Genomic DNA, 26,505 nt, shown 5'->3' with positions numbered 1-26,505 from the left:
CTGATATATTTTAAGATATTTCTGGGCAAGTTATATTCAGTTAAAGGCAGGGTGGTTGATCCTGTCCAGAAACATTTTTTGTCATGTTGGCGGGAAATCTCTTTAAATCCTGATAGCAATCAAGAAGAAAAACGTTCGCCCAATCAAAATGTTCTGGTCGAACGCTGTGACTGGTCGTGTGTACATTTTCAGCCAACGTATTTTGCGTACCACTGCGCACCCTGTTCACGCAGACATCATACGTCATCAGCGCGCTCACGTCCGCTGTGTCAATATAGGGAGAATGGAGGACAATCAGCAACAATCAAACTTTCCTGCGGAACCGACAACAAGTAAATCTACAAAACGAAAGTCAGTTTTTGAAAAAGCATTGACGAAAAAACTTCTGGATCGTGAAAGAGGAAAAACTCGAATTAACATTGGTTCATCTTTTACACGATGGAGACAGCTCCGGTAGGCAAAGGGTCTGAACGACGATACCATAGTTGCTCTCTTTCTTTTGGACAGGTAAGTACATGCTTCGAGAAGAATTTAATGGATTTAGTTTGTGGATTTAGTTACGTGGCTTTGAACGGCGAATCGCATAGAGGGTGGGATTATAATTTCAGTGCTAGCAGGCTAAAGTTAGCAAATTTTCCAAATCAACCACCCCACCTTTAAGACAGGTCACGCGTTCATTTTAGTCTGGGACTAGCCTTAAGCCTTTTCTGTGAAACCAGGCCTTAGTGACGAAATTTAATCTATTGATTCGTCTTCATGGACACCAATTTCCCATTTATTCTGTTTCACTTAGCACGACTTTCAATCTAATGTATTTTGATACAAAGTATCTTTCATATGTATAAACATATATCAACGCAATCTGATGGGAATTCATACCTATTTTACAAGGTGGCTCATTTGTGTAAATTTGATTTATCTAATCTAATTTTTTCATGATTTTACTTCGCCCCTGTGAAGTTAGTTTTAGGGGCGGGGTTAGGGTGTGCCTTTATTGTTGCTTTGCCATTGTTTAAGCAAAATTAGCCTTTGCACTTGGGATTTTAGGTTTTGGGTGGGGTAAGGGCTATGGAAGGCCAAAGGGGGCCAAAACACATGAAACTAACACTTTAACAGATCTACATGTTAATTAATTGGTTTCACACATTTTCGACCTTTTGGTCTTCCATAAAATATGTTTGACTTACTTCCCCTGATATCAGGTTAGGTTATAAATATATGAACGTATATATGAAAGTCGTACTAAGTCAAGCTAAGTGAGACGAAAAAGTGGAAAATTCATGCATGAAAGCAAATCAATAGATTCTAAATTTTTTGACTGTGTCACAAACTGCCGTGAGACTGGTTGAAATAAACCTTTTTAATGAAAACAATTATAGATATGGCAAACATGCTTTATTGTGTATACATGCAGGTGTCAGAAGTAACGTTTTTCACAATGAGGTTTCTGATCTTATCATGTCTGCTGCTGAGTATTGGTGAGTTTTAAACCTTTCAAAACAGAAAACTGGTGGGCGGCTTTCAAAATGTGAACCTTTTAGATAATCTTCCAGTGTTCAATTATTATGTGCATATTGTTTATTAACAGGTGAAATCACAAAGGGACAAACAACAGGTATCCATATGTAATGATGCTCCATCGTTTTATTCATCATGTTTTACATGTTTATCACAATATTATGGGTCATGTCGTTTAAACTATAGTGACATATTTTCATATTGTTTTGCTGATAACAGATATCAGGCTGGTGAATGGTACCAACTTGTGTTCTGGAAGAGTGGAGGTTCTTCATAATGCAGTTTGGGGAACTGTGTGTGATGATGGTTGGGATCTCTCAGATGCTGCAGTGGTGTGTCGACAGCTGGGCTGTGGTGCTGTTATAGAGGCAAAGAGCAGTGCTTATTTTGGACAAGGTTCAGGTCAAATATGGTTGGATAATGTAGCGTGTACAGGGAATGAAACGACACTGAAAAACTGTTCAGCGTCATCATGGGGAACACACAACTGTGGACACCATGAAGATGCTGGAGTCATCTGCCAATGTGAGTGACAACATTTTTCCACATTATTTACATGTTGTTTTACAAATATCTGATTGTACAACAAAGTGTTTTAAATATGGATGTTTTACGTTAGTTTGAGTTTATTTTTGTTGTGGCATCCCCCGTGGTAATTTTTTTATCCCATTTTTAAAGCTACGACTACATTTTATAGCTTTTTAACTATGTTTTACAACGTCTTAAGGTCCAGTTTTTAGTTTTAATGTTTCCTCTAAAAGGACAACATAAATATATTTGTCACTGGAGTATATTTAATTTTAACAATCTCTCTTTGTCTTTAGTTGGCTGGACAACTGCAACTGCAGCACCGAGGACAGGTAACTATAGACATTATAAAAATAAGAAGAAAACTTTTCTTAATGGCTATAAAACAAAGCTTTGTTGAATAATATGAGTTTAACAGCCGTAAATCTCTGAAATTTATTTAAAATCTTCCTCAAAACGTTATAATGTTGTGTATTTGTTTTGTTTTTTTAGCTACACCAGTGATATTGAACACGTCCATCTCAGGATTCAAAGGTAATGATGTTCAAGATAATAGAAGTTCCACCATTACTGCCAGTTTGTTTTTTTCATGTTATATCATAAAGTAATACAAATTTGTCTGATTTTGTTATGTTTTCTTTCTATAATAGATATCAGGCTGATGAATGGTGGCAGCGTGTGTTCTGGAAGAGTGGAGGTTCTTCATAATGGAGTTTGGGGAACTGTGTGTGATGATGGTTGGGATCTCTCAGATGCTGCAGTGGTGTGTCGACAGCTGGGCTGTGGTGCTGTTATAGAGGCAAAGAGCAGTGCTTATTTTGGAGAAGGTTCAGGTCAAATATGGTTGGATGATGTAGCGTGTAGAGGGAATGAAACTACACTGAGAAACTGTTCAGCACTACCATTGGGATCACACAACTGTGGACACTATGAAGATGCGGGAGTCATCTGCCAATGTGAGTTAAACCCCTTTCCATCTTTTACATATATTTTTTATTACTAATTGTACAACAATGTTGGTGCGTTCCAATTCACATACTATTTGTTTAAAATAGTATTTGAAATAGAATAAGTCCACGTGTAGTATGCTGAAATTAGTATTTTCAAATTATCCGATGGTCTTCTGTTTCTGGTGATAATTCGAAGTGTAGATCCATGGACACTCAAACGGCTGATATTACCCACAACGCACACCGAAAGGGCGGAGTTTAGTGATGCTACCTTGCATTAATAAAATGTATAGAAATGCTTCACTGAAGTAATAAATATAAGTATACAGTAAACATAACATAAGGAATAATGAATGAAAAATACTTTAATGCAAGAGAAGAGATGTATTTGATGTTCGTGACAGTTAATGATCACAGTGTGAGTAGGCAACAACGGCCACTTTCGTTTCCTGTTAGTATGTCCCAGTGCGTGCATACAGTTTTGCTAGCACTAAAATGTCATACTTTCCATCAAAACAGTCATACTTTTAGGCATAGTATAAGTAGACGAATTGGGACGCACCATGTGTTTCAAAATCAGGACTTTTGCAGCAGTTAGTTTGGTGGGGTTTTATCACAGCACCACTGGTGTTGATTTTTATTAAAACCAATTTATAAAGGCTAATGACTAAATTCTTATTAACTTTTAAACTTTTTCACATTGTCTTCATAGTTCCAGTATTTTGTTTAACTTTTAATATACTGATTAATAAAGCGAAACATAGATCGATTAGTTAACTGAAGTATATTTGATTTGAACAATCTCTCTCTTTGTCTCTAGTTGGCTGGACACAACCAACTGCAGCACCGAGTACAGGTAACTATAGACATTATAAAAATAAGAAGAAAACTTTTCTTAATGGCTATAAAACAAAGCTTTGTTGAATAATATGAGTTTAACAGCCGTAAATCTCTGAAATTATATTAAAATCTTCCTCAAAACGTTATAATGTTGTGTATTTGTTTTGTTTTTTTAGCTACACCAGTGATATTGAACACGTCCATCTCAGGATTCAAAGGTAATGATGTTCAAGATAATAGAAGTTCCACCATTACTGCCAGTTTGTTTTTTTCATGTTATATCATAAAGTAATACAAATTTGTCTGATTTTGCTTATGATTTTTACGTCTCATTTATAGATATCAGGCTGGTGAATGGAGGCAGCGTGTGTTCAGGAAGAGTGGAGGTTCTTCATAATGGAGTTTGGGGAACTGTGTGTGATGATGGTTGGGATCTCTCAGATGCTGCAGTGGTGTGTCGACAGCTGGGCTGTGGTGCTGTTATAGAGGCAAAGAGCAGTGCTTATTTTGGAGAAGGTTCAGGTCAAATATGGTTGGATGATGTAGCGTGTAGAGGGAATGAAACTACACTGAGAAACTGTTCAGCACTACCATTGGGATCACACAACTGTGGACACAATGAAGATGCGGGAGTCATCTGCCAATGTAAGTGACATTTTTATTAAACTTATCTGTTTTCTAACCTTTTTTTGGCATGCTACAGAGTTTAATATAATGTAAGAAAATATTGATTTGTTTATATAACAAACCCTCCTTTTCTTTAGTTGTCTGGACACAAACAACTGTAGCACCGAGTACAGGTAACTATAGACACTTGCATTAGCTTGTAATCTATAAAATGCTTTTGGTGAAAAGTTTTAAATTTGATACAAATTCATTCAATAACTGATTGTATGGTGTTATATTCTGAAGATTTTTAATTGTTTAAAGGGATGCTTCACCCAAAAATGAAAATTCTGTCATTATTTACTCACCTTCGAGTTGTTCCAAATCTGTATAAGTGTATTTGTTCTGATGAACACAGAGAAAGATATTTGGAAGAATGCTTATAACCAAACAGATCTCAACACCAATTGACTCCACTAGTAGGAAAAATTACGTTATCATTTTTTTGTTCTGTTGAACACAAAAGAAGACATTTTGAAGAATGTAGGACAGCAAACAGTTCTGGGACACTTTTGACAACTACTGTATTTTTTCCTACTGTGGTAGTCAATGGCGGCCAAGAACAGTTTGATTACAAGCATTCTTCCAAATATCTTTCTCTGTGTTCATCAAAACAAAGAAATTTTTACAGATTTGGAACAACTCGAAGGTGAGTAAATGACAGACTTTTCATTTCTGGGTGAAGTATCCCTTAAAAGTAAAATTTTAAACTCTTTGTGGTCTTGAAAGGTAAGCTAGAATCCAAGTTGTAAGATCAAATTAAACAATCAGCTAATAAATAAAATAATTGTTTTATAGTAACACTTTCTAATTATTTTCTTGTCTTAGTTGTGAGAGACCCATGCTCAGAACTCAACTGTACTCAAGATGAGTGGTGTGGAGAAAATATTGGTGTTTATGGCTGTTTCTGTAACAACAACAACAACAACAACAACAACAACAGCCATCTCCTATCCGGCTCTGACACCTTTGGTTTGTCACAATTTGAACAACCCTACAAACAAGTAATGACCAATCTGTTAACTTCTTAATCAATACTGATAATCTGCTTGGCGTATTTTCCTCAGATATCTATGAGACGTGTGAAAGCAGCTCCGGGTTCATGTCTCTGTCTCGCTGTCAGCTCTTTGAAGCTGGTTTTTCTGCTGATGTTTTACACCTGAATGACCCCAGCTGTAGAGGAACAGTCCAGAATGGCAGAGTAGAGTTCAGATTTGACAACGATGACCACATCTGTGGAACAAAGCTTGTGGTATGATTACTCCTTAAATCAGTGGTTTTCAAACTTTTTCGTTGTAAGGTCCCCTTTGTGGGGTGCATCGCTTTGCGGCCCCCCATATAAAGACGTATAATCTTAAATTTAGAATTTTAATTAAACCAAAAACATTCAGTTATACAATGCTGGAACCTCAATTATTTTGGTTGGTGGTGTCATTTTTCTGTTGTTTGATTGCATAAAATCTATGATAAATTTCTATTTCGTAAAATACCACAAAATCTGTTGCCCCCTGGATCCATCTCGGGGCCCCCCAGGGGGCCACGGCCCCCAGTTTGAGAACCACTGCCTTAAATGACCCTATAAATGACCCTTGTTGTCAAATCTAATGCAAGTTGGAACCCAACAAGAGGCAAAGTACAAGAAAACTTTGCCTCTTGTGGTTCCAGCTTGCATTAATCTTTTCACTAACCGTGATCTTCAAATACTCCAAAGTACAGTTGTACATAATGGGGCCCAATTACATGAACCTCAAATTGATCCCTGCTCTTGGATTTAAATATTACTGTATTTTGTCTCCTCCACAGGCCAATGGCACTCACTTTATCTATGAAAACTTTATTCTCAGTGATCCAGACTTAACTGGTCTGGATTTTCCCATCAGCAGAAAGAGATTTCTGAAGTTGCGTTTTAGCTGTATTTATCACCAAACCCAAGCGCTCTCCATGGACATCCACCCTCTCGGGAGGTGGGACCCACAACATTCAGCTAATGTAAAGTTTTATTAAGCATTAATTTAATGGATGGATTTTACACAAATCTTTGTTATTACATTTTTCAACAGCATTGTGAACAGAAACCTTCAAGGTCTGGGGACATATCAGATCAGGATGATTCCATATCGGGACGCCGTGTTCTCTGACCCGTTCACTGGCAGTGTGGATGTGGAGCTGAATGATCCGATTTTTGTAGAAGTGCATGTTGATGGAGTTGACGATCGTCAGTTTGCTTCAGTGATTGACACATGTTGGGCTACACCTGTAAATGATCCTCAGTCCTCTTTCCGCTGGGATCTCATCGTTGATGAGTAAGACAATGCTTTGTATCTGTTTTCCGTAGAGTTGAAATCTTAAGGGTCATATATCATGTCATGTTGATATTCTCAGATGTCCAAATCCAAATGACGACACAGTGGAGCTTCTTCAGAACGGCGTCTCCACATCCAGTCGTTTTTCTTTTAGGACGTTCACGTTCACGGCAGACTCCACTAAGGTTTACCTGCACTGCAAAATTCACCTTTGTCTCCTGACCAACAATACCTGCTCATCTGTGAGTACACAAATCCTGTCATTCCTCAGTAAATGGTTCTGTTATTTCCTTTCAAATGAATGTATTGTCAAGATTCCTTTATTACTTGATAAACTTTGCATTGAATTATCGATGCACCTTTTGAACGTCTTCTTTATTGATGGTTATTGTAATGTTATCCTCGGCTGAATCTTCCATATTGAATTTAATTTCAATCTTTAGCAATGTTACCCTGGACGTCACCTGAGAGTGGGCAGATCTCTGGACTTTCACGACACTGCCTCTATATCTATGGGTCCACTGGTCTGGTCTAAAGGAAACTAAAAGGTAAATATCTACATTTGATTTATGTAATATCTTTCAATTCTATCATGAACTGAATTATTTTCTGTTCCCTGTTTAGAGATACATGGATTCCAGAACAAGTTAAGGAGTCTAGTGTCATGGTTACTTAATGTTATTGCCTGTTTTGTTCGTTCAAGTGCCCACATCATCTAGATATCTACAAATGACACCCTTTAATAAAATATATTTTTAAAAATATATTTATATATTTAATAAAATATATTTTTATATTAGTTTCCACACTACACAGATAACTGGCATTGAACTTTAGAAATGTTCAATGTGATTGTAATAGTATACTGTAATTCTTATGCTGTGGTGATTACATTTGATTTTTGTTTCCAACTTTTTCATTAATTCATTAATAATAAAAAAGTTTCATATTGTGATGTATTTGAATGTCATCTTTTTGTAAAACGTTTGTTTGAGTCGAGGAGCCTGCCCCCTAACAATTTATATTATAATTTGCTGTGTGAGAGGGAAGCTAGAAGAATTGTCACGTTGTCTCAAGGGCTTTATCACTGTAGTTATGAGCTTTTGTATGAAAATTGCAAGTGCACATTTTTAGAAAAACATATTACACATTGCAAATGACAGTAATGAAATGGCAGTTCTGAAATATGAAAGTGTCATAATTTGAGCAGTCTTACATTAAACTATTGTCCTCATCATCCTGTACTGTATGTGTGCATCAAAACTCTTGCCCTGCACTATAAAGTACAACATTACTGATCATGAGGTAAACCAGACAAAAGGAAATGTACATAATGTTACCATGGAATTAGGTTTTATTTGACAGTTTTGTCCAAACTGAGACACATTTTTGAAGTAGTGTATACATTTCAGGGCTTTTTTAGACAACTAAAAAGTTTTCTCTAATCTATAAGGTTCTATTTGTGAGTTCATCTGCATGCAATGCACACAATATGTCATGGCTCTGCTTCATTTAGTCATGTTTTTCTTGGTCCTGTAGCAGAGCCATGACAAAGTCCGCCTTGTGCTGTCGGTCCGCCTTGTGCTGTCAGTCCGCCTTGTGCTGTCGGTCCGCCTTGTGCTGTCCGCAATTTTTTTCAGTGAGTCTAGTTAGTGTTAGTTTATTGTATTTGGTCTAGTGTTGTGCTTAGTCTTTGTTAGTTTAGTTTAGTCAGTTTATGTTCCTGTTTACCTGTTATTTCATTTCCCCTGTTATCGTGTCTTGTTTTCCCCACCGTGGGTTTTTGTTTTACGTTTTTGTATTTATAATAAAATCTCTGTTAACCCCTTACTGCCTGCCTGCAATTGAGTTCTCTTCCACGTATTCCGTGACACAATATGACCGATCAGGTTCAGCTTTATTTGATCCGTTTTTATCTTTTTTTAAACCAAGTTCTTAAAATGTCTTTTATATTATTATATCATTTAACAATATTTACCATAGAAAGGTAAAAAAGTCAATAATTTAATTCATGGGGTCTTAACAATAAGCATTTGCATGTTATTTCAGTCTTATCTAGAAAACCTGTTACACTCTCTGTGGAATAAAGTCCATTTTGTCCATTAAGGCTGTTTGAAAAGGACTTACAAGGAAGCAAAAGCTCAAATATCTGTAGCCTATACCAACAATAGATCATTTTCAGCAGGGATTCCTATGAAAAGGTTTTTGTGGAAGTGAACTGGAAATTCTAGTTTTGGCCAAGATCCACCCATATTTATCACGGAGTGGTTATAAGATTGTGAATCTAAATTCAGCATCACTGTATGCTGGTTATTCTGAAGAACAGAGAATCTAGTCTGCAGCGGTATTTAATCTCAGGTAAATTTAGCAAAGGAAGATTCTCTTCATTCATCCTATTCTGAGTCTATTGCTGTTTTCAAAATTGTCCATTGTGGTTAATAATGTTATGCCTAAATAATTTAAAAAGAAATAATAATCAGTAAAAATGTCATGAAAGGAAAAGAATCATACATCTAGAATGCATATTTTGTTGTGTGTATCTACAGGTGCAAGAACAAAGTTGGTCACTATGAGGTTTCTTATCTCATTGTGTGTTTTGCTACTGCTACTGATTAATGGTGAGAGTTTTACACCTTTCAAACCATGAAACTGAGGGGAAACAATCTGTCACAACTGACTAATGCATGCAACTTTCAAAGCATGACGGAACTGGATAATCTTAATGTAAAATTATTATGTCGTATTGTTTATTAACAGGTAAAATCACAAAAGGACAACTAAAAGGCAATCATGTTACCTTTGATAATAAAAGTTGATAACATATACATGTTGAACAGAACTTTAGAAAAAGTGTACTGTATTTTGATTTTCGAAAAACTGTGAATTAACAACAGGAATTATAATACTTACAGTTTTGAAACTTTTCTTTGGTTGCATCATTTTATGGATAAATGCAGCTATTGCTTTGTTAGAGATCGCTTGATGTGCCCTGGCCTGAGCACTATTCGCACGGGATTAGTATTACCTGAGGACCTCTAGTCATTTGTAATAATTGCAGAGGTTGTCTGTGATCTTAATCCCATGCGAATCGGCATCTCTGTGATTTGGCGGGCTCATATGTCATTTTTTAAGGCTTTATCCACCGTTTGCGAATAATGGAGGCTGTGTTGAAGTGTTTTGATATTATTTCGGGTGCTGGGTCATATCCGTATCTGCCAACACTGTCGTTTTGGCCGGGAGTCTCCCGTTTGTTTATTGCTCATGAATACTCTCGTAACATTTGAGACCCGCGATAGCGGTGATCTGTCCGGTTCGCCATCATGAGTCTCAAATGCTGACAGGTACGGTCATATGTGATTAAACACCACACAACTATAGGCTATACAAACTATACGCAAAGCTTTCCCGGAATGTAACACTTGCCATCACATCCGGGAAATAAGTCCGTTACGTGTCTAACCAAATTCACAGAAGGCTCCAACTTAAGTTTACTACGTAAACTGCTATCCAATCATAGCAGAGGGCGTTTACTTCCAAGTCTTCAATGCGGCCAGCCCATGAAAAACCGAGCGTTTCTCCAGCCTGCCTCAAAACCCGGGTAGAAAATAGCCTATTACTTATTGATTTTGATGTTTTCAAATGTAAAAACCACGCGAACATCATAAGTAAACCTTTTATACAACAGTATAAAATAATAAAAATGGCCAGTTCAGCACACCTTTAAAATATGATTATTTTATGTGTTTTTCAGTAAAGTTAAAGACGTGTTAGTGTTTAATGTTAATTTATCTTGGATATTTAGTAGAGTTTGGCATATTTTTCAGCTTTTTTGTTACCATTGTTAGGAAAAGTGGTGCATGTGCTTAGGCTGTGGGAGGCTACATGCAACCTGTTGCATGTGATATGTCACAAGTGAGCAATGACTGTGTTAATGCCAGTTCTGATATCAGTCTCTTCTTGCTCATTTTGGGTTGCATAAGTCAAGGTGTTTAATTTATGCATACTTAGACTAAGAAATATGTTAAATAAAAAACAGAAATAATTGAGATTAGTTAACTAAAAATACATATTTGTGTATTTCAAAAAAGTTCCGTCTACTTAATTTCATGAGATGGATGAATTAAATTATTAAGTCACATTTACTAAGATTTATTAAGAACTTTAACTTAACAGTAATCAAAATTTGAGTACTGCCAACTTATTTGGGTTTACAGTGTACTCAAACACAGTGTTAATGTCATTACGGCACTACTGATAGAAAATGTTCATTATAACATTCTTTTCACTGTTGTTACGGAAGAGATTTAAAATTTAACAACCTCTCCTTTTCTGTAGTGGGCTGGACACAAACGACTGCAGCTCCAAATATAGGTAATTACAGAAATTTTAATAACAAATATATCTTTCTTTCTCATGGGCTTTTAAAGCACAGCTGCAGGAGATTAACACACATGAATATCTGTCAAATGTAAACGATAAAAAAACATCCTGCATTAAATAACTAGACATAGGGGTGTCACAATACACCAGTATTGTAAATAACTGCAAGATCAAAAACCATATATCAACATTAAGTAAATTCTACGCATGTTGTAATATCCTAAATCTGTCTGCACCCATTTAAAATGTTGCCTTAAAGAGTCACAATAGATACAAACTCTTGCTCACATTTAATAAGGCATATAACTCCACTATTCTAATCATAATTTTGTAATATTTTACATGTTTTGCATGATATTACAAATCATAAAATATAAAAATCAGGCGTGTGAATCGTCACTAGTCTCACGATTAATTTAGATTACAATTATCATGTCAACGATTCGATTAATGTATCACGATGCACTGCATACTTGATTTTGAATATTATTGAACAAGAAAATCTGTCTCCCTCACATTTTAAATGTTGCGACTTTTTATTGTTTTTATTGTCGAGGCCCCGCAATCAGATGCTCCAGAGGCACACGCTTGATAATGCGAGTTAGAGCTTATGTGGCGTCCTTTACGTGTTGGTTTAGCACTTTACATCTTACTCAACTTAACTTCATCTTTACATCTTACTTCAACAGTAGTCAAAGTTCAGAAATATATGAAAATGCGCTTTATATACACGGCACAATTATATAATATATATATATATCAAGCAGCCTATAATAAAACATACATCTGACACTTTCCTATCTATTTTCGATGTTTTGCTGATAACAGATATCAGGCTGGTGAATGGTACCAACTTGTGTTCTGGAAGAGTGGAGGTTCTTCATAATGCAGTTTGGGGAACTGTGTGTGATGATGCTTGGGATCTATCAGATGCTGCAGTGGTGTGTCGACAGCTGGGCTGTGGTGCTGTTATAGAGGCAAAGAGCAGTGCTTATTTTGGACAAGGTTCAGGTCAAATATGGTTGGATAATGTAGCGTGTACAGGGAATGAAACTGACACTGAAAAACTGTTCAGCGTCATCATGGGGAACACACAACTGTGGACACCATGAAGATGCTGGAGTCATCTGCCAATGTGAGTGACAACATTTTTCCACATTATTTACATGTTGTTTTACAAATATCTGATTGTACAACAAAGTGTTTTAAATATGGATGTTTTACGTTAGTTTGAGTTTATTTTTGTTGTAGCATCCCCCGTGGTAATTTTTTTATCCCATTTTTAAAGCTACGACTACATTTTATAGCTAACTTTTTCACATTGTCTCAAGTTCCAGTATTTTGTTTTAATATACTGTATAAAGGAGAACATATATCGATTAGTTAACTGAAGTATATTTGATTTGAACAATCTCTCTCTTTGTCTCTAGTTGGCTGGACACAACCAACTGCAGCACCGAGTACAGGTAACTATAGACATTATAAAAATAAGAAGAAAACTTTTCTTAATGGCTATAAAACAAAGCTTTGTTGAATAATATGAGTTTAACAGCCGTAAATCTCTGAAATTTATTTAAAATCTTCCTCAAAACGTTATAATGTTGTGTATTTGTTTTGTTTTTTTAGCTACACCAGTGATATTGAACACGTCCATCTCAGGATTCAAAGGTAATGATGTTCAAGATAATAGAAGTTCCACCATTACTGCCAGTTTGTTTTTTTCATGTTATATCATAAAGTAATACAAATTTGTCTGATTTTGTTATGTTTTCTTTCTATAATAGATATCAGGCTGATGAATGGTGGCAGCGTGTGTTCTGGAAGAGTGGAGGTTCTTCATAATGGAGTTTGGGGAACTGTGTGTGATGATGGTTGGGATCTCTCAGATGCTGCAGTGGTGTGTCGACAGCTGGGCTGTGGTGCTGTTATAGAGGCAAAGAGCAGTGCTTATTTTGGAGAAGGTTCAGGTCAAATATGGTTGGATGATGTAGCGTGTAGAGGGAATGAAACTACACTGAGAAACTGTTCAGCACTACCATTGGGATCACACAACTGTGGACACTATGAAGATGCGGGAGTCATCTGCCAATGTGAGTTAAACCCCTTTCCATCTTTTACATATATTTTTTATTACTAATTGTACAACAATGTTGGTGCGTTCCAATTCACATACTATTTGTTTAAAATAGTATTTGAAATAGAATAAGTCCACGTGTAGTATGCTGAAATTAGTATTTTCAAATTATCCGATGGTCTTCTGTTTCTGGTGATAATTCGAAGTGTAGATCCATGGACACTCAAACGGCTGATATTACCCACAACGCACACCGAAAGGGCGGAGTTTAGTGATGCTACCTTGCATTAATAAAATGTATAGAAATGCTTCACTGAAGTAATAAATATAAGTATACAGTAAACATAACATAGAAATAATGAATGAATATATACTTAAATGCAAGGAAGAGCTGTATTTTGATGTGTGTGATCAGTTAATGGATCCAGTGTCGTCTAGGCAACAACGCCACTTCCGTTTAGCGCATTAGTATGTCCCAGTGCATGCGTACTAGTCTTTCTATCGAGCTATAATGTATATATTTCCATAACAAAAACAGTACATACTTTAGGGCATAGTATAAGAGCGAATTGGGACGCACCCAGTTTTCAAATCAGACGTTTTGCCGAGTTTAGTATGTTATTTTATAACAGCACCATGTGTGTTGATTTTTTAAAAACCATTTTAAAGGCTATGACTAAATTTATAGCTCTTTAACTTTTTCACATTGTCTCAAGTTCCAGTATTTTGTTTTAATATACTGTATAAAGGAGAACATATATCGATTAGTTAACTGAAGTATATTTGATTTGAACAATCTCTCTCTTTGTCTCTAGTTGGCTGGACACAACCAACTGCAGCACCGAGTACAGGTAACTATAGACATTATAAAAATAAGAAGAAAACTTTTCTTAATGGCTATAAAACAAAGCTTTGTTGAATAATATGAGTTTAACAGCCGTAAATCTCTGAAATTTATTTAAAATCTTCCTCAAAACGTTATAATGTTGTGTATTTGTTTTGTTTTTTTAGCTACACCAGTGATATTGAACACGTCCATCTCAGGATTCAAAGGTAATGATGTTCAAGATAATAGAAGTTCCACCATTACTGCCAGTTTGTTTTTTTCATGTTATATCATAAAGTAATACAAATTTGTCTGATTTTGTTATGTTTTCTTTCTATAATAGATATCAGGCTGTGAATGGTACAGCGTGTGTTCTGGAAGAGTGGAGGTTCTTCATAATGGAGTTTGGGGAACTGTGTGTGATGATGGTTGGGATCTTCAGATGCTGCAGTGGTGTGTCGACAGCTGGGCTGTGGTGCTGTTATAGAGGCAAAGAGCAGTGCTTATTTTGGAGAAGGTTCAGGTCAAATATGGTTGGATGATGTAGCGTGTAGAGGGAATGAAACTACACTGAGAAACTGTTCAGCGTACATATGGGACACACAACTGTGGACACTCATGAAGATGCGGAGTCATCTGCCAATGTGAGTTAAAGCAACATTTTTGTCATATTCTTAATTCATTCAATTACAATGTGTTACACAACTACTTAACTATTACGTACAACAAATAGATGTTAGAATAAGGCATAGTGTTACGTTGCGAGCACTTTGAGTTTATTTTTGTAATTGCACCCCCGTGGTAATTTTTGATATCCATTTTATAAAGCTATGACTGACATTTATGCTTTTTAACTATGTTTTACATCGTCTCAAGTTCCAGTATTTTGTTTTAATATACTGTATAAAGGAGAACATATATCGATTAGTTAACTGAAGTATATTTGATTTGAACAATCTCTCTCTTTGTCTCTAGTTGGCTGGACACAACCAACTGCAGCACCGAGTACAGGTAACTATAGACATTATAAAAATAAGAAGAAAACTTTTCTTAATGGCTATAAAACAAAGCTTTGTTGAATAATATGAGTTTAACAGCCGTAAATCTCTGAAATTTATTTAAAATCTTCCTCAAAACGTTATAATGTTGTGTATTTGTTTTGTTTTTTTAGCTACACCAGTGATATTGAACACGTCCATCTCAGGATTCAAAGGTAATGATGTTCAAGATAATAGAAGTTCCACCATTACTGCCAGTTTGTTTTTTTCATGTTATATCATAAAGTAATACAAATTTGTCTGATTTTGTTATGTTTTCTTTCTATAATAGATATCAGGCTGATGAATGGTGGCAGCGTGTGTTCTGGAAGAGTGGAGGTTCTTCATAATGGAGTTTGGGGAACTGTGTGTGATGATGGTTGGGATCTCTCAGATGCTGCAGTGGTGTGTCGACAGCTGGGCTGTGGTGCTGTTATAGAGGCAAAGAGCAGTGCTTATTTTGGAGAAGGTTCAGGTCAAATATGGTTGGATGATGTAGCGTGTAGAGGGAATGAAACTACACTGAGAAACTGTTCAGCACTACCATTGGGATCACACAACTGTGGACACAATGAAGATGCGGGAGTCATCTGCCAATGTAAGTGACATTTTTATTAAACTTATCTGTTTTCTAACCTTTTTTTGGAATGCTACAGAGTTTAATATAATGTAAGAAAATGTTGATTTGTTTATATAACAAACCCTCCTTTTCTTTAGTTGTCTGGACACAAACAACTGCTGCACCGAGTACAGGTAACTATAGACACTTGAATTAGCTTGTAATCTATAAAATGCATGTTGGTGAAAATTTTAAGTTTGATACAAATTCATTCAATAACTGATTGTATGGTGTTATATTCTGAAGATTTTTAATTCTTTAAAAGGATGCTTCACCCAGAAATTAAAAGTCTGTCATTTACTCACCTTCGAGTTGTTCCAAATCTGTATAAGTGTATTTGTTCTGATGAATACAGAGAAAGATATTTGGAAGAATGCTTATAACCAAACAGATCTTGCCCCCAATTGACTCCACTAGTAGGAAAAATTACTTTATAATTTTTTTGTTGAACACAAAAGAAGATATTTTGAAGAATGTAGGACAGCAAACAGTTCTGGGACACTTTTGACAACCATTGTAATTTTTCCTACTATGGTAGTTAATTTGATTTGCATACCATTTGATTTATGTAATATCTTTCAATTCTATCATGAACTGAATTATTTTCTGTTCCCCGTTTAGAGATACATGGATTCCAGAACAAGTTAAGGAGTCTAGTGTCATGGTTACTTAATGTTATTGCCTGTTTTGTTCGTTCAAGTGCCCACATCTAGATATCTACAAATGATTAAAAAATGATAAAATGATAAAAAAATATTTTTACATTAGTTTCCACACTACACTGATAACTGGCATTGAACTTTAGAAATGTTCAATGTGATTGTAATGGTATACTGTAATTCTTATGCTGTGGTGATTACATTTGATTTTTGTTTCCGACTTTTTCATTAATTCATTAATAATAAAAAAGTTTCATATTGTGATGTATTTGAATGTCATCTTTTTGTAAAACGTTTGTTTGAGTCGAGGAGCCTGCCCCCTCACAATTTATGTTATAATTTGCTGTGTGAGAGGGACGCTAGAAGAATTGTCACGTTGTCTCAAGGGCTTTATCACTGTAGTTATGAGCTTTTGTATGAAAATTGCAAGTGCACATTTTTAGAAAAACATATTACACATTGCAAAAGTAATAAAATGGCAGTTCTGAAATATGAAAGTGTCATAATTTGAGCAGTCTTACATTAAACTATTGTCCTCATCATCCTGTACTGTATGTGTGCATCAAAACTCTTGCCCTGCACTATAAAGTAAAACATTATACTGATCATGAGGTAAACCAGACAAAAGGAAATGTACATAATGTTACCATGGAATTAGGTTTTATTTGACAGTTTTGTCCAAACTGAGACACATTTTTGAAGTTGTTTATACATTTTAGGGCTTTTTTAGACAACTAAAAAGTTTTCTCTAATCTATAAGGTTCTATTTGTGAGTTCATCAGCACGCAATGCACACAATATGACCGATCAGGTTCAGCTTTATTTGATCCGTTTTTATCTTTTATTTAAACCAAGTTCTTAAAATGTCTTTTATATCATTATATCATTTAACAATATTTACCATAGAAAGGTCAAAAAGTCAATAATTTAATTCATGGGGTCTTAACAATAAGCATTTGCATGTTATTTCAGTCTTATCTAGAAAACCTGTTACACTCTCTGTGGAATAAAGTCCAGGTCCTACCTAAAATGAACATCTGCATTAAAAAAATATTTAGAACTGAATTTTTGAACAAGAAAAACATTATTTATCAAAAATATAAAATAAATGTTACAGTGGAATTCAATGTTCAACGAACATTTTATACATGGCAACACAATATTACACCGCATTTTTTTAGTTTACTTACAAATTATAAGTAAACTGTGTTGCTTAAAATTTACTGCTTGAATTACTTTTGCAAAATAGAACCTTATAATTCCAAGCAGAAAGTGATTTGTAAAATTAGAAGGTTCTATCTGCATGTCCCAAAGTTTTCCATTTACAAATGTGAAAGGATTTTAATATTGTACATGTATTGTATTTAGAATACATTTAGGGTCACTGTCTTTTTCCATATATGAAAGTGACTTGTTCCTCATATCATTTTTTGCTATATGGAATGCAAAAACTTGAAGCTCAATATATCGAAACTGCTCAGAATTCAGATAAAACCTTCCAAGGTGACTATTAAATGTTATTCAAGCCATTTTTTAAGGCAGTTTGAAAAGGCTGTACAAGGAAGCAAAAGCTCAAATATACAATATGTAGCCTATAACAACAATAGATCATTTTCAGCAGGAATTCCTATGAAAAGGTTTTAGTGTTGTTGTGGAATTGCTACTGGAACTGGAAATTCTAGTTTTGGTCAAGGTCCACTCATATTTATCATATTTATCATATATATATGTGATCCCTTATATATATGCGATCCCTGAGGGCCATCCCCTGAGGATCGGGGTTGTGGGCGTCGCCACACCGCCCTCTCCACCATCAGTGAGCCTCGGCGGGAAGCGGGGGAGGCGAGCATCCTCTCTGATATATATATATATTATATATATTTTACTGATGATTTTATATTTGAAGTATAATGTCACGGTCCCACCGTCTTGTTTATGAAATTCTAGTCGTGTGGCGGGATCGGGACTGAGCCCTTAGGTTTATGTGAGAAACCATGAGTTGTTTTGTTTTACCTCTCATGTGTTTTCTCGTGTCTCGTCATTGGCCCCGCTCCTCTCGTTTCCTTGTTACTTTCCCTGAGTGTTTGATTACCCACACCTGCCCTGTGTCGTTATCCCTGTTGTGTTCCCTTTATATACCCTCATGTTTCATTGTCCTGTGCTCGTGTATTACGTATGTATCCCTGTACCATGTCTCTTGGATGTACTATGTTACGTTGGTATGTTCTGTTTACCTCGTCGAGTGTTCCTTGTTCCTAGCCGTGCCCGTGTTCCGTGAGTGTTGTGTTTTACCCTTGTCGTGTGTTTGATTTAAGACGTTTGGTCGTGTCCTTTAGTTTAGTTTTTACTTTTCTTGTTTTCGTTTTGTCCCCCTCGTGGGAAGTCTTTTATTTCAAGTTTGTTTTCCGGTCCTGTTTTCGTGTCACCCCCTCGTGGGTATTTTGTTTGTTCTTTATTTATAAAGTCTTGTCTGTTAACCCTTCACTCTGCCTGCCTGCATTTGGGTTCTCGCCACGCTAGTCGTGACAGAATCCACCAACCACCAATGAACCCAGCAGGCAGCATGGACGCTATACGTTCCCGCCAGGCTCGTCTCCTCTGCGGCATTCGCCAGGGAACCGGAGACGTAGATGATTACGCGGGCCGGTTCCTCGAAGTCGCAGAGGAGACGGTGTTCGGTGAGGAGGAGTTGGTGATGCTTTTCAACGCCGGTCTCAGGGAGCCACTTACGCGTGTGGAGATGAGGTCACTGAGACCGCTGGACTTTGATGCGATATGGCTGTATGCCGTGGATCGATCAGAGTCCAGGGTCTCAGTTCAACCCACCTTCCCATCTCCGCTGGTTGCTATCCCTGAGGGCCGTCCCCTGTGGATCGGGGTTGGGGGCGTCGCCACACCGTCCTCTCCACCATCAGCGAGCCTCGGGGAAGCGGGGAGGCGAGTCCCTGGGGATCCACCTCCGAGGAGTCCCAGCCGGAGCCAGCCGTGCTTCTATACCTCCTTCCATCACCCGACCACCAGCCGGGTGGCTCGGCGGAAGAAAAGAGGCAGCGGCGGGCAGCGTGGACTCCAACCCCGGTGCAGCCGGCGTCAGTCGTCCAGCCGGTCCAGGTGTCCAGTCCGTGTCCAGTCCGGTGCAGCCGGATCCAGTCCGGTGCAGCCGGCGTCCAGTCCGGGGTCCGCGGCGTCCAGCCGGTGATCCAGCCGCGTCCAGCCGGTGATCCACCGGCGTCAGCCGCTTCAGCCGGTGTCAGCCTGTCCAGCCTCCAGCGCGTCAAGCCTGTCCAGCCGGCCTTCCAGCCGGCGTCAAGCCTGTCCAGCCGGCGTAGCCCTGTCCAGCCGGCTTCCAGCCGGTCCCCAGTCCGGCAGCCAAGCCGACCCCTGGGAAACTCCCAGGGCCAAAGACTGTCCCCCCAGGACTCCCCTAAGTCCCCCAGGACTCCGCGCCCTCGAGCGCAGCCGGGGACTGGGACTTCTCCCCACCCCCTGGACTGCCCCCTATGGGCCCTTGTTTGGCCCCACCCCCCCTCCCATGTTTGTTATTTTTGATGTTCCACCCTAGTCCTGTTGTTTTGTGTCTTGTCTGCCCTTGATTTTGTTTTCTTTGTTTTGCCTTGTCCTGTCTGTCTCCCAGTCTGTCTTGTCCTGTTAGTCTACCCCTTGGTGAACACCTGGGGGTGTTCATTAAGGGGGGGGGGCTTCTGTCATGGCTCTGCTTCATCATGTCATGTTTATTCTTGGTCTTGTAGCAGAGTCATGACAAAGCCTTAGGTTTTATGTGGAGAGAGAGATTATTGTCCTTTCGGCCTTCCATACTCTTTCTCTCCGGTCCGCGTCTTTGTTCCCGCCATCTCGTTTCCTTGTTATCTTTCCCTGAGTGTTTATTACCCACACCTGCCCTGTGTTAATTATCCCTCGTTTGTATTTCCTATATAATACCCTCATGTTTCATTGTCCTGTGTCGGTCATTGTATGTGCGTGGTGTCCTTGCGTGTACTATGTATCGTGTACGTTCGTCGTGCTTACCTGTGTTGGATGTTAGCCTTTCGGTCCGTGTTCTCCCAGTTTGCTGTGTTCCTGTTTCACCTGTCTTAGTAAGAGTTTAGTTTAGTTTCTATTGTCTAGTTTATTGTTTCGTTAGTCTTGGTCCTGTTGTTCATTGTATCATTTCGTTACCTTTTTGTTTACCCCCTCGTGGGTGTTTAGTTTCTGTTTTTATTATAAATAAAGACTTATAAATAAAGTCTTGTTTGTTAACCCCGTCATTGCCTGCCTGCAATTGGGTTCTTCCACCTCGTAACTGTGACAGTCATCGCGTTTTAAATCATAAATCTTCAAACAAGGTCAATAGGTGATTAGTTCTTGGAAACAGTGTTTGTACATACATACTGTATCTCATTCACACGTCAGTGCGGTCTGAACTGAATGTGCTGCTTCGCCCTGCCGCTCACACTGAATAGAGTAGACAGAGAGAGGCGGTGCTGCGCTGGAAAGGCAAAAACTCGCTCTTGCGGGGCCGTAGAAGTGAAGCAGAATGTTTCGCCAAGGCTTATTCAGAAAGTAGCTAGATTTGTCGTTAGTCACTTTTTGAAAAATAAGTTGCTAAAGGGGTCTGAAAAGTCACTAAATATAGCGACAAAGTCGCCAAGTTGGCAACACTGTATATAGCCTATAATATAATTATATTATATTTGTATTTCGACATTCAACATTAATAGAAGCAATAATTAAAAAAAATCATTCATAAAATTTGAGTTGTAATAATTTGTTGACATGTATAAAAAAGTTTGATTTTATGCTTTCATAGATTTCATTTACATGTAGGATGAATGATTACTAACTTACGTAACTTTATCCAGTACTTTATCCATTTATTTTACTGACATTTCCATTAATGCTATACACACATTTTGTTTTACAGATTTCAAGTTAAGCATAAAAGGTGTGCATGTGTATTCATTTAACATGGGGGCGGATTCACAAAACATTCTTAAGAAGAAAATTCTCCTTAACTGCCTTTTTTTTCTAACGTCGTCGTCTTAAATGTTTTTCTCAAGATTGATTTACAAAGCATATGTCATGTTATTCCTATGAAAACATTAAGATGTTCTTAAGAAAATATTTGAGAACTTCTTAAGAAGTAATATTCTTACAAGCTTCCTATAATTTATATTAAGTACAATCTTGTATTTTGTCTTAAGAACAGTTTAGTGAATCTGGCCGCTGGACTTTATTTCACAGGTAAAATGGCTTTCTCTCGAGATAAGTATGGCTGAAACAACATGTCAGCATTTATTGTTGTCATTAAGACCCCATCATTTAAATGATTGACTATTTGACCTTTAAGGCTTGATATTGAAACTTAAGCTTAACTTAATTTTAAGGACTTAAAAAAAAAAGAAGAGATAAGAAAGCTGATCAAAGAAATTTGATCTCGCAACTCTTACAGGTAGATGTCCTCTCTCACCATCTACAATAAAAACACTCATAAAAACAATCACTCATTCCGTTCCTCTCTGATTAAATGAGCTGCCAGTCTCCACCCAAGCTACAGAGACCACCTCACCCTTCATGAAACATTGGAAAATACACCTGTTAATTTACTTGACTGACCCCTATAAATTTAAATTGTATTTTATATTTCATGCATAGCTTTGTAGACTTCACTTTGTATAAAAGTGTGTGTGTGCGTTATTTGTAAATATGACAATAAACCTTACACTGTAAAGTCTTACACAGTAACATATACTTATAAAACCATTATGACGACTGTCACTGTTGTAAGAATTCTTCTTGCACCACACGGCAAACAACCTAATTGTATTATTATAAGTAGGTGTGAAAAAGTATATTTTTCAAGTTCTTATTTAACAACAGGCTTAATTAGTTTTTCTTGGCATCGTGTGTTCCTTGTACAGCTGGAACATTCCATTGACATATTCCTAGAATTCCTGTACAAATACAACAAAAGCCATTTTAAATGTTTATAAATATACTTTTGGTATACAGGAATTCTAGGAATATGTCAATGGAATGTTCTAGCTGTACAAGGAACACACGATGCCAAGAAAAACTAATTAAGCCTGTTGTTAAATAAGAACTTGAAAATATACTTTTCACAGCTAGTGGTATACTTCAGTGCCGCCATATAATATGTACAAGTATGTTAATGACCAAGCTGCAATCTGCAACATTTGCCTCCCTATTGTCATCTCTGAAACCTGGACACTGTATAAAAAGCCTCTAAAACAGCGTGGTCTATAAGGTCAATCATGAGCATCACATGGGAAGACAACGGTTTAAATCTAGAAGATCTGGACAGAGCTGACTGCCAGACAAGATAGAAAAAAAACCCTAACACTGCTTCACCGACATCGTCCTTTCCGTGCCTTCACTGTCCCAAAATGTGTGCAATCACAAGAGGCCGTCTAGTCATACACGTTCGCATCAGAGGAACACTGCACAAACCAGAACCAAGTCGTGTCATTTAACATGTTTATATCTTTGAAGGCAAGTTAACACAGTTAGTACAAATACATCTGTGCATTTTTCAATTATGTTAGTTCATTGTGCATGGAACCTTTTTGTAGGATCCATTTGCTTTACCTTATAGGAAACAAAGTCCTTAGGCAAACAGGTATAGAGGCGGTTTCCCAGATGGGCTCAAGTCTAATCCCATACTTAAATGCATGATTGAGCTTTCTAAAATGACACAACTTGCACTCACAGAACTTAAAATATGTGTGGAATTGTTTATAATGCGTGTTTATAAAAGCAGCTAAAAAGGGTAGTTGACCCAAAAGTAATTCTGTCGGGACCACTGTCGTCAATTATTTAACGATAGCATATATTTAGTTTGACGGAATGAAACTGTTCTGGGCAAAGTCTCTGCCCGTCCATGCAGCCTTGCATGGACATAGCAGGAGCGCAGTAATACATGTCCCCCAAAACAAAATCATTCCCCCAAGCAAATAAGCATGTCTAAATAGCATAAAGAACGTGCCTCATTATGCAGACACTGGTTTAAACTAGCAGTACGGCTGGCAAGGGAAGCATGCACCCTGCCACAATTTGCACGAGTTGGGTGAGCAAGTTGTTAGGTGCCAAATGGGTTAAATTAGTTGTAAGCTCTCAGAATAGCACTAGAGTTGCATGAGCGATTGTTGACGAGACGAATGGGTTAAACTAGCAGTTAGGCTGACGGGGAAGCGTACACCCTGGAACAAATAGCACCGGAGTTATAGGAGCAAGTTGTTAGCAAACTGAACAGGTTAAACGAGCAGTAAAGCTGGCAGGGGAAGCATACACCCTGCAACGAATTTCACAAGTGTTACATGAGCAAGTACCAAACCGAACGGGTTAAGCGAGCAGTTAGGCTGGCAGGGGAAGCATACACACCCTAGTCCCACATAGTCAGACCTTCATACTGAAAAATTCTCAAAAGTGCACTATGGGTACCCGGATGATGCACTCATTCGACGAAAATATGGAGTGTGGAACTCTGACACTTCACGCACTCAACAGTCGCACTCAACAGTGATTCTGGCTATGTTGACTGCTGAAACTAAGGTCAGACTCTAAAATGACACCAAGATTTTTTACCGTACTTTGGACCTCTTAAGTCAAGGTATGTGTTTACCTTGTTAGTTTCATCCTTGTTACCAAATAAAATGACTTCAGTTTTGTCTTTATTTAACTGAAGGAAGTTTTGACACATCCAGCTGTTAATTTCATTATTTGGACAAGTGGGAGCATATACAGATTGAAGAGGAGCGGAGCAAGAATTGAGCCCTGTGGAACACCACAAGTCATGGGTGTCCAGTCAGCTAACAATCACAGCTGACCGCATCAGGGTTGATGTTAGTCTGGTATTGTCAGATCTACCCTCACACTTACACTCGGTTTGACCCAAACTTTTAAACAAATCATGAACGGTTTGTTGAATGTCTGATTTGAGCAATTAAATCTGTTCAAGGTGAATACAACGCACAATTGTATCTGTATAACTTGTTCACATGTTCATTGTCATTTTATATCAACCAACAAATGTATTTGAAAGAAAGACTACAGTATGTAAATTGTTGGGTTTTGTTGGTTACATTCAGATTCCATTTATATTGTTGAAAGAAGGTAAAGTCAAATAGGTGTTAGAGGGGAACTTTTAAACATGTCTTGGATCTCTATAGCAGTGGCATCCAACAAACACAGTCAGAATTAGATCTTTGAAGAATCAAAACGCCCTCTACGCCCCCTTGTGGCCATGGTACTGCATTGCAGCTGTTCCACTCTGGTAGTGTACAAAGTCCTGATGGAAGATGTATTTCAGGTTTTTATTAAGTGTCGGACATAGTGATTTGGGGGCCCTAAGCGATTTCATGCACCCCTTATAACCCTCAAAAACTAAATTCACAAACGAACATCTGTTTACACTTTGATATTATTATTTTTGTGGTCTCAAGACCTTTCATGCATGTTTAACTGGGAAGACAAATTTCTACAGTTACTGTACCCATATCCACTGAACAGATTTGGACCAGTCCCCAAAGATTCAACAACAAAAGCAAACTACACTAAACTACATTTTTACACCGTACACAAGCTACGTTCGGCTAATCTTTTGACCGTTTTTCTTATTAATGAAGTCGTTGCTGCGTGTGAATCGACGGTCATCGCAGTTAACTGGGAAAATGAAATCTTTGATTTGATCTGGCCCTCTCCTGACAAGCTCACAGCGCTCTTTATCTGATAAATGTTTTGGCCAGAAAGCAGAATCGTCACTCAATAAAACTGTCTGTCTGTGTGCTGTTTGCGTGCTGATCTTGTCATTTCACTGGTACTTTAACAATTACAGAGACCATTATATTTCTTTGTAAAACCAGTATAATTCCCATTATAAACTACTCTATTTTTGTGCTTTGTGGACTCGTACAGAAAAGGAACACTTGTTTTCTCAGTGACATTTGATTTGATATATTTTAAACTGCATTCTGATAAATGGCCATCAGATGGCGCTGCATACAAACATATTGAGCCAGAGACGTTACATTTGTTACACAACAATAAGCTCTGTTCTCTGCAAAAACCATCGTGTTTCAGTGGCTCTCTGTGTATCCTGGTGCTGAAAGAAGCACATTTGTCTAACATGATCGATTTGCATCTCACCTTCTCAAGCTGGGGATGAAACTGAAATTGATTTGATGTTTATAGTGTTTTTCAAAAGATCCACCTGGTGATGCAGCAGCTTTGTTGGCATTGACATCGCTGTTTGTAGTATAAGAGAGGGCCCCAATTTTCTTTGCACTTTACTACCTCTGGGTGTGTTCTTCTCTAACAAGAATTATTGTTATAATAATTGTTATATAATCCCTCGCACACAGACCCGGATTAAGCATTCAGATCAAGTCCCCCAAAATACACACAAATGCGCACAATAAGGTTATGAATTATAGGGTACTGTTACCTTTATTTTATACAGGATTACATTGACAAGTTACAAGCTAAGATCACAACATGAAGGAGAATATCAACACCTGTACACATCCTCCGTCATACAGGATTTACACCACATGATTGCAACAATGCTTTGACCAGCTGCAACATTTCCCAGCAAGATACTGTAACTCGCTGGCATACGCAAGCAGCACACACTACACACCTCTACCAATTCAGTTCTATCAGATTCTTTCATAATTCACACACAAACACGCCGGATTCACAAAACTGATCTTAAGAGAAAATGCAATAACTTTTTTTAAGATCAATTATGGGAAGTTCTTAAGAATATTCTTAAGTGCAATTCTCAAATATTTTCTAATTAACATCTTCATTTTTTTCTAAGAATAAACAGGCAGTCTTTGTCAGTGATTACTATAAGAGTAATTTGACAATTTGTTAAACTTTATTTGTGTAAGCACCTCGCGATTCACGTTCTTATGTGAGCGAGTAATGTGTTAAACGGCATTGACGAGTATAGGTAGCGTAGTGCCTATACTTCTTTAGCCTATATACCTTTATTATGACATCATAATATTTGTGTGTATGTAAACATTTTAGTTAAACAAGTTAAACCAAGAGACAGACTTGTTTTGTATGCGCACCTCCCTGC

At 37.5% G+C, this 26,505-nt stretch overlaps 1 protein-coding gene across 1 annotated transcript; it reads left to right on the top strand.

Moving 5' to 3' along the window:
- The first annotated feature begins 1,438 nt into the window (after window positions 1–1,438).
- LOC130569517 (deleted in malignant brain tumors 1 protein-like) lies at window positions 1,439–16,997 on the top strand. The gene is made up of 28 exons (XM_057359216.1): window positions 1,439–1,478; window positions 1,738–1,914; window positions 2,539–2,580; window positions 2,697–3,002; window positions 3,817–3,852; window positions 4,013–4,054; window positions 4,176–4,481; window positions 4,601–4,636; window positions 5,331–5,474; window positions 5,570–5,754; window positions 6,306–6,466; window positions 6,563–6,805; window positions 6,885–7,047; window positions 7,249–7,348; window positions 12,014–12,190; window positions 12,261–12,320; window positions 12,616–12,651; window positions 12,812–12,853; window positions 12,970–13,275; window positions 14,075–14,110; window positions 14,271–14,312; window positions 14,429–14,438; window positions 14,710–14,729; window positions 15,061–15,096; window positions 15,257–15,298; window positions 15,415–15,720; window positions 15,840–15,875; window positions 16,363–16,997. The coding sequence occupies exons 1-28, from the start codon at window positions 1,439–1,441 to the stop codon at window positions 16,452–16,454; spliced, it is 3,222 nt and encodes a 1,073-aa protein (XP_057215199.1). The 3' UTR covers window positions 16,455–16,997.
- The last annotated feature ends 9,508 nt before the right edge of the window (window positions 16,998–26,505 follow it).

Source organism: Triplophysa rosa, linkage group LG18 (genome assembly GCF_024868665.1).
Source record: "Triplophysa rosa linkage group LG18, Trosa_1v2, whole genome shotgun sequence".
In the NCBI taxonomy this organism is placed as follows: domain Eukaryota; kingdom Metazoa; phylum Chordata; class Actinopteri; order Cypriniformes; family Nemacheilidae; genus Triplophysa; species Triplophysa rosa.
The sequence above is the reverse complement of the archived record's forward strand: the minus strand, read 5'-3'. Positions and strand labels throughout refer to the sequence as shown.

Coding starts and splice junctions, on each gene's coding strand:
- LOC130569517 (XM_057359216.1), top strand. CDS start 1,439: ATGAGGTTTCTGATCTTATCATGTCTGCTGCTGAGTATTG. Junction 6,467..6,562: donor GACATCCACCCTCTCGGGAG/GTGGGACCCACA, acceptor ATTTTTCAACAG/CATTGTGAACAGAAACCTTC. Junction 15,299..15,414: donor GTCCATCTCAGGATTCAAAG/GTAATGATGTTC, acceptor TTTCTATAATAG/ATATCAGGCTGATGAATGGT.